At 47.4% G+C, this 9,511-nt stretch overlaps 1 protein-coding gene across 50 annotated transcripts in view; it reads right to left on the bottom strand.

The window, feature by feature from the left end:
- LOC127911826 (sodium-dependent phosphate transporter 2-like) overlaps nt 1-9,511 on the bottom strand; it is a 128,966-nt gene that overhangs the window by 62,359 nt on the left and 57,096 nt on the right. For 49 of the 50 annotated variants that reach the window (XR_008079554.1, XR_008079563.1, XR_008079565.1 and 46 more), the window contains one exon: nt 2,344-2,942. The exons of the other annotated variant lie outside the window; for it this stretch is intronic. Coding sequence is in view for 9 of the 49 variants with exons in the window: in XM_052479715.1 (XP_052335675.1) it covers nt 2,344-2,635 (292 nt within the window). In the remaining 40 variants the exon portion in view is untranslated. The remainder of the gene's footprint in view (nt 1-2,343; nt 2,943-9,511) is intronic. 50 annotated transcript variants of the gene reach the window in all.

Below are 9,511 nucleotides of genomic sequence, written 5' to 3'. Positions count from 1 at the left end.
GAGGACGACAGGGTATGGTATAGTACAGGGTATGGTATTTACGTACCGACCATGGCGATACTCGAGGACGACAGGGTATGGTATTTACGTACCGACCATGGCGATACTCGATGACGACAGGGTATGGTATAGTACAGGGTATGGTATTTACGTACCGACCATGGCGATACTCGAGGACGACAGGGTATGGTATAGTACAGGGTATGGTATTTACGTACCGACCATGGCGATACTCGAGGACGACAGGGTATGGTATATACATACCCACCATGGCGATACTCGAGGACGACAGGGTATGGTATAGTACAGGGTATGGTATATACATACCAACCATGGCGATACTCGAGGACGACAGGGTATGGTATATACATACCCACCATGGCGATACTCGAGGACGACAGGGTATGGTATTTATGTACCGACCATGGCGATACTCGAGGACGACAGGGTATGGTATTTATGTACCGACCATGGCGATACTCGAGGACGACAGGGTATGGTATATACATACCAACCATGGCGATACTCGAGGACGACAGGGTATGGTATACGTACCGACCATGGCGATACTCGAGGACGACAGGGTATGGTATACGTACCGACCATGGCGATACTCGAGGACGACAGGGTATGGTACAGTACAGGGTATGGTATATACGTACCGACCATGGCGATACTCGAGGACGACAGGGTATGGTATATACATACCGACCATGGCGATACTCGAGGACGACAGGGTATGGTACAGTACAGGGTATGGTATATACATACCGACCATGGCGATACTCGAGGACGACAGGGTATGGTACAGTACAGGGTATGGTATATACGTACCGACCATGGCGATACTCGAGGACGACAGGGTATGGTACAGTACAGGGTATGGTATATACGTACCGACCATGGCGATACTCGAGGACGACAGGGTATGGTACAGTACAGGGTATGGTACAGTACAGGGTATGGTACAGTACAGGGTATGGTATACGTACCGACCATGGCGATACTCGAGGACGACAGGGTATGGTACAGTACAGGGTATGGTATATACATACCGACCATGGCGATACTCGAGGACGACAGGGTATGGTACAGTACAGGGTATGGTATATACATACCGACCATGGCGATACTCGAGGACGACAGGGTATGGTACAGTACAGGGTATGGTACAGTACAGGGGATGGTATATACGTACCGACCATGGCGATACTCGAGGACGACAGGGTATGGTACAGTACAGGGTATGGTATATACGTACCGACCATGGCGATACTCGAGGACGACAGGGTATGGTACAGTACAGGGTATGGTACAGTACAGGGTATGGTATTTATGTACCGACCATGGCGATACTCGAGGACGACAGGGTATGGTATATACATACCAACCATGGCGATACTCGAGGACGACAGGGTATGGTATACGTACCGACCATGGCGATACTCAAGGACGACAGGGTATGGTACAGTACAGGGTATGGTATATACGTACCGACCATGGCGATACTCGAGGACGACAGGGTATGGTACAGTACAGGGTATGGTATATACGTACCGACCATGGCGATACTCGAGGACGACAGGGTATGGTACAGTACAGGGTATGGTACAGTACAGGGTATGGTACAGTACAGGGTATGGTATACGTACCGACCATGGCGATACTCGAGGACGACAGGGTATGGTACAGTACAGGGTATGGTATATACATACCGACCATGGCGATACTCGAGGACGACAGGGTATGGTACAGTACAGGGTATGGTATATACATACCGACCATGGCGATACTCGAGGACGACAGGGTATGGTACAGTACAGGGTATGGTACAGTACAGGGTATGGTATATACGTACCGACCATGGCGATACTCGAGGACGACAGGGTATGGTACAGTACAGGGGATGGTATATACGTACCGACCATGGCGATACTCGAGGACGACAGGGTATGGTACAGTACAGGGTATGGTATATACGTACCGACCATGGCGATACTCGAGGACGACAGGGTATGGTACAGTACAGGGTATGGTACAGTACAGGGTATGGTATATACGTACCGACCATGGCGATACTCGAGGACGACAGGGTATGGTATATACGTACCGACCATGGCGATACTCGGGGACGACAGGGTATGGTACAGTACAGGGTATGGTATACGTACCGACCATGGCGATACTCGAGGACGACAGGGTATGGTACAGTACAGGGTATGGTATATACGTACCGACCATGGCGATACTCGAGGACGACAGGGGATGGTATATACGTACCGACCATGGCGATACTCGAGGACGACAGGGTATGGTACAGTACAGGGTATGGTATATACGTACCGACCATGGCGCTGACCTCCCCCGCCATGAGAACAGGCACCGTCTCGTTGTAGAGGTTGACGTCTATGATGCCCTTCCGTATGGTCTCCCCCACCTTGGCGCCAAGCAGCATGGAACCCAACGTCTCAAAGATGGACGCCAGGACACAGGCCTGTCTCAGAGTCACCACCCCCGACCCCACCGCCGTCCCAAACGAGTTGGCCACGTCGTTGGCCCCAACAGAGAAGGCAAGAATGAAGGCTATGACGAAGCCCAGGATCACCATCCACAGGTACTCCTGTAAATCCACCATCTTGACTCTCTATAAAAATCTAAAAAAATCCCAAATCCACAGAGAAAACAAGGGAAAACGAAGCCTAACTAGCTAAGGTGAGCTAGCTGTTAATATGTTGGAGAGGAGCTGTAAATCCTTTCCTCTGTGCGTACGAAGCTCTGCTGTGACTTCTTCCCCTTCCTGGTTGTGTTCAGATGGAGGGGAGCAACGTGTCGCTAACTGAGTGTCTGGAGGTCAGTCTGTGGAGAAGAGCAGGCTAGTGGCGGATGGAGTGGGCATTCCATGGCTCAGAGCTGAGACAGTCCCATCTACACCCTTCCCTCATCTGACAAACAAAACAAAACAAAGAGAGGTTAGAGGTCATGACTAGGCTAGATATCCTGAGAGTCTACTGAATACTGGTAACACAGGGTGAGTGAAGAAGAAAGAGGTTAGAGGTCATTACATTTACATTTTACATTTAAGTCATTTAGCAGACGCTCTTATCCAGAGCGACTTACAAATTGGTGCATTCACCTTATGACATCCAGTGGAACAGCCACTAGGATAGATATCCTGAGAGTCTACTGAATACTGGTAACACAGGGTGAGTGAAGAAGAGAGAGAGGTTAGAGGTCATGATTAGGCTAGATATCCTGAGAGTCTACTGAATACTGGTAACACAGGGTGAGTGAAGAAGAAAGAGGTTAGAGGTCATGATTAGGATTGATATCCTGTGAGTCTACTGAATACTGGTAACACAGATTGAACGAAGAAGACAAAAGGTGGATGAGAGGTGTCGTATTTGATGAACACAAGCCCACTAAAGGGAGTGTGGGGCTGGGGTAGAGTTCCGTATACCGGGGTACATTTATGAATGGGAATAGGGAATAGGGAGTGGGAATAGGGAGTGGGAATAGGGAGTGGGAATAGGGAATGGGAATAGGGAATAGGGAGTGGGAATAGGGAGTGGGAATAGGGAATAGGAAGTGGGAATAGGGAATAGGGAGTAGGAATAGGGAGTGGGAATAGGGAGTGGGAATAGGGAGTGGGAATAGGGAGTGGGAATAGGGAATAGGGAGTGGGAATAGGGAGTGGGAATAGGGAGTGGGAATAGGAATAGGGAGTGGGAATAGGGAATAGGAATAGGGAGTGGGAATAGGGAGTGGGAATAGGGAATAGGGAGTGGGAATAGGGAGTGGGAATAGGGAGTGGGAATAGGGAGTGGGAATAGGGAGTGGGAATAGGGAGTGGGAATAGGGAATGGGAATAGGAGTGGGAATAGGGAGTGGGAATGGGATGGGGGAATGGGATGGGGGAGTGGGATGGGGGAATGGGATGGGGATGGGATGGGGGAATGGGATGGGGGAATGGGATGGGGGAATGGGATGGGGGGAATGGGATGGGGGAATGGGATGGGGGAATGGGATGGGGGAGTGGGATGGGGGAATGGGATGGGGGAGTGGGATGGGGGAATGGGATGGGGGAATAGCGTCCTTTCGTGCACTGCCAGTAATACCATATACCCCGGTACAAGAACGGTATGAACATCTTGATACAGCCCAATCGTGTGTGTGTGTGTGTGTGTGTGAATGTGTGTGTGTGTGTGTGTGCGCTTATGTCAACTTAAGCAGAGGACAACTCTGATAACCAGTCACAATAGGAAAATCATTGTATCGTCATCTGCACTTTAAAAATAATCAAATCATCCCCGTTAGCTGGACACTGTCGGCAGCGAGGCTATAAAAAGACTATATAAAAAGGCTATAAAAAGAGTGTGTGGTGAATGAGATGAGAGCTGTGTGTTCAGCGTTGGGAGTAGCATATTGACACCACAACAAGGCCCCTGCTGACAGCTGCTATAAAAGTCTGATCACATTTCACTGCGTTCTCCTCTACTGGGTTTCCATCCAGATAAGATGGCATCTGATTTGGGCCAGTATCCATAAAGAGCCTTGGAGCAGGATGATCATCTAGGATCAGTATCCATAAAGAGCCTTGGAGCAGGATGATCATCTAGGATCAGTATCCATAAAGAGCCTTGGAGCAGGATGATCATCTAGGATCAGTATCCATAAAGAACCTTGGAGCAGGATGATCATCTAGAATCAGTATCCATAAAGAGCCTTGGAGCAGGATGATCATCTAGGATCAGTATCCATAAAGAGCCTTGGAGCAGGATGATCATCTAGGATCAGTATCCATAAAGAGCCTTGGAGCAGGATGATCATCTAGGATCAGTATCCATAAAGAGCCTTGGAGCAGGATGATCATCTAGGATCAGTATCCATAAAGAGCCTTGGAGCAGGATGATCATCTAGGATCAGTATCCATAAAGAGCCTTGGAGCAGGATGATCATCTAGGATCAGTATCCATAAAGAGCCTTGGAGCAGGATGATCATCTAGGATCAGTATCCATAAAGAGCCTTGGAGCAGGATGATCATCTAGGATCAGTATCCATAAAGAGCCTTGGAGCAGGATGATCATCTAGGATCAGTATCCATAAAGAGCCTTGGAGCAGGATGATCATCTAGGATCAGTATCCATAAAGAGCCTTGGATGATCATCAGGATGATCATCTAGATGATCAGTATCCATAAAGAGCCTTGGAGCAGGATGATCATCTAGGATCAGTATCCATAAAGAGCCTTGGAGCAGGATGATCATCTAGGATCAGTATCCATAAAGAGCCTTGGAGCAGGATGATCATCTAGGATCAGTATCCATAAAGAGCCTTGGAGCAGGATGATCATCTAGAATCAGTATCCATAAAGAGCCTTGGAGCAGGATGATCATCTAGGATCAGTATCCATAAAGAGCCTTGGAGCAGGATGATCATCTAGGATCAGTATCCATAAAGAGCCTTGGAGCAGGATGATCATCTAGGATCAGTATCCATAAAGAGCCTTGGAGCAGGATGATCATCTAGGATCAGTATCCATAAAGAGCCTTGGAGCAGGATGATCATCTAGGATCAGTATCCATAAAGAGCCTTGGAGCAGGATGATCATCTAGGATCAGTATCCATAAAGAGCCTTGGAGCAGGATGATCATCTAGAATCATGTATCCATAAAGAGCCTTGGAGCAGGATGATCATCTAGGATCAGTATCCATAAAGAGCCTTGGAGCAGGATGATCATCTAGGATCAGTATCCATAAAGAGCCTTGGAGCAGGATGATCATCTAGGATCAGTATCCATAAAGAGCCTTGGAGCAGGATGATCATCTAGGATCAGTATCCATAAAGAGCCTTGGAGCAGGATGATCATCTAGGATCAGTATCCATAAAGAGCCTTGGAGCAGGATGATCATCTAGGATCAGTATCCATAAAGAGCCTTGGAGCAGGATGATCATCTAGGATCAGTATCCATAAAGAGCCTTGGAGCAGGATGATCATCTAGGATCAGTATCCATAAAGAGCCTTGGAGCAGGATGATCATCTAGGATCAGTATCCATAAAGAGCCTTGGAGCAGGATGATCATCTAGGATCAGTATCCATAAAGAGCCTTGGAGCAGGATGATCATCTAGGATCAGTATCCATAAAGAGCCTTGGAGATCATCAGGATGATCATCTCAGGATCAGTATCCATAAAGAGCCTTGGAGCAGGATGATCATCTAGGATCAGTATCCATAAAGAGCAGGATGATCTTAGGATCAGTATCCATAAAGCAGGATGATCATCTAGGATCAGTATCCATAAAGAGCCTTGGAGCAGGATGATCATCTAGGATCAGTATCCATAAAGAGCATCTTGGAGCAGGATGATCATCTAGGATCAGTATCCATAAAGAGCCTTGGAGCAGGATGATCATCTAGGATCAGTATCCATAAAGAGCCTTGGAGCAGGATGATCATCTAGGATCAGTATCCATAAAGAGCCTTGGAGCAGGATGATCATCTAGGATCAGTATCCATAAAGAGCCTTGGAGCAGGATGATCATCTAGGATCAGTATCCATAAAGAGCCTTGGAGCAGGATGATCATCTAGGATCAGTATCCATAAAGAGCCTTGGAGCAGGATGATCATCTAGGATCAGTATCCATAAGCCTTGGAGCAGGATGATCATCTAGGATCAGTATCCATAAAGAGCCTTGGAGCAGGATGATCATCTAGGATCAGTATCCATAAAGAGCCTTGCAGGAGATCATCAGGATGATCATCTAGCAGGATGATCATCTATCAGTATCCATAAAGAGCCTTGGAGCAGGATGATCATCTAGGATCAGTATCCATAAAGAGCCTTGGAGCAGGATGATCATCTAGGATCAGTATCCATAAAGAGCCTTGGAGCAGGATGATCATCTAGGATCAGTATCCATAAAGAGCCTTGGAGCAGGATGATCATCTAGGATCAGTATCCAGGATGATAAAGAGCCTTGGAGCAGGATGATCATCTAGGATCAGTATCCATAAAGAACCTTGGAGCAGGATGATCATCTAGAATCAGTATCCATAAAGAGCCTTGGAGCAGGATGATCATCTAGGATCAGTATCCATAAAGAGCCTTGGAGCAGGATGATCATCTAGGATCAGTATCCATAAAGAGCCTTGGAGCAGGATGATCATCTAGGATCAGTATCCATAAAGAGCCTTGGAGCAGGATGATCATCTAGAATCAGTATCCATAAAGAGCCTTGGATGCAGGATGATCATCTGGAGCAGGATGATCATCAGTATCCATAAAGAGCCTTGGAGCAGGATGATCATCTAGAATCAGTATCCATAAAGAGCCTTGGAGCAGGATGATCATCTAGGATCAGTATCCATAAAGAACCTTGGAGCAGGATGATCATCTAGGATCAGTATCCATAAAGAGCCTTGGAGCAGGATGATCATCTAGGATCAGTATCCATAAAGAACCTTGGAGCAGGATGATCATCTAGGATCAGTATCCATAAAGAGCCTTGGAGCAGGATGATCATCTAGGATCAGTATCCATAAAGAGCCTTGGAGCAGGATGATCATCTAGGATCAGTATCCATAAAGAGCCTTGGAGCAGGATGATCATCTAGGATCAGTATCCATAAAGAGCCTTGGAGCAGGATGATCATCTAGGATCAGTATCCATAAAGAGCCTTGGAGCAGGATGATCATCTAGGATCAGTATCCATAAAGAGCCTTGGAGCAGGATGATCATCTAGGATCAGTATCCATAAAGAGCCTTGGAGCAGGATGATCATCTAGGATCAGTATCCATAAAGAGCCTTGGAGCAGGATGATCATCTAGGATCAGTATCCATAAAGAGCCTTGGAGCAGGATGATCATCTAGAATCAGTATCCATAAAGAGCCTTGGAGCAGGATGATCATCTAGAATCAGTATCCATAAAGAGCCTTGGAGCAGGATGATCATCTAGAATCAGTATCCATAAAGAGCCTTGGAGCAGGATGATCATCTAGGATCAGTATCCATATCAGTATATTCATTATGATATAAAAGGCTACACCGATCCTATATCAGCACCTCCCAGTCATCAGCTACCACCTAGCTGATACCATTATACAGTCTCCCAGTCATCAGCCAGCACCTAGCTGATACCACTATACAGTCTCCCAGTCATCAGCCAGCACCTAGCTGATACCACTATACAGTCTCCCAGTCATCAGCCAGCACCTAGCTGATACCACTATACAGTCTCCCAGTCATCAGCTACCACCTAGCTGATACCACTATACAGTCTCCCAGTCATCAGCTACCACCTAGCTGATACCACTATACAGTCTCCCAGTCATCAGCTACCACCTAGCTGATACCACTATACAGTCTCCCAGTCATCAGCTACCACCTAGCTGATACCACTATACAGTCTCCCAGTCATCAGCTACCACCTAGCTGATACCACTATACAGTCTCCCAGTCATCAGCTACCACCTAGCTGATACCACTATACAGTCTCCCAGTCATCAGCTACCACCTAGCTGATACCACTATACAGTCTCCCAGTCATCAGCCAGCACCTAGCTGATACCACTATACAGTCTCCCAGTCATCAGCTACCACCTAGCTGATACCACTATACAGTCTCCCAGTCATCAGCTACCACCGAGCTGATACCACTATACAGTCTCCCAGTCATCAGCTACCACCTAGCTGATACCACTATAGTCTCCCAGTCATCAGCTACCACCTAGCTGATACCACTATACAGTCTCCCAGTCATCAGCTACCACCTAGCTGATACCACTATAGTCTCCCAGTCATCAGCCAGCACCTAGCTGATACCAGTACAGTCATCAGCTACCACCTAGCTGATACCACTATACAGTCTCCCAGTCATCAGCTACCACCTAGCTGATACCACTACTACAGTCTCCCAGTCATCAGCCACCACCTAGCTGATACCACTATAGTCTCCCAGTCATCAGCCAGCACCAAGCTGATACCACTATACAGTCTCCCAGTCATCAGCCAGTACTAGCTACCACCTAGCTGATACCACTATACAGTCTCCCAGTCATCAGCTACCACCTAGCTGATACCACTATACAGTCTCCCAGTCATCAGCCAGCACCTAGCTGATACCACTATACAGTCTCCCAGTCATCAGCTACCACCTAGCTGATACCACTATACAGTCTCCCAGTCATCAGCTACCACCTAGCTGATACCACTATACAGTCTCCCAGTCATCAGCCAGCACCAAGCTGTTACCACTATACAGTCTCCCAGTCATCAGCTACCACCTAGCTGATACCTCTATACAGTCTCCCAGTCATCAGCTACCACCTAGCTGGTACCATTATACAGTCTCCCAGTCATCAGCTACCACCAAGCTGATACCACTATACAGTCTCCCAGTCATCAGCCAACACCAAGCTGTTACCACTATACAGTCTCCCAGTCATCAGCCAGCACCTAGCTGATACCACTATACAGTCTCCCAGTCATCAGCCACCACCAAGCTGAT

Source organism: Oncorhynchus keta, chromosome 25 (assembly GCF_023373465.1).
Source record: "Oncorhynchus keta strain PuntledgeMale-10-30-2019 chromosome 25, Oket_V2, whole genome shotgun sequence".
NCBI classification, from domain to species: domain Eukaryota; kingdom Metazoa; phylum Chordata; class Actinopteri; order Salmoniformes; family Salmonidae; genus Oncorhynchus; species Oncorhynchus keta.
This window is presented reverse-complemented; position numbering and strand designations above follow the sequence as displayed.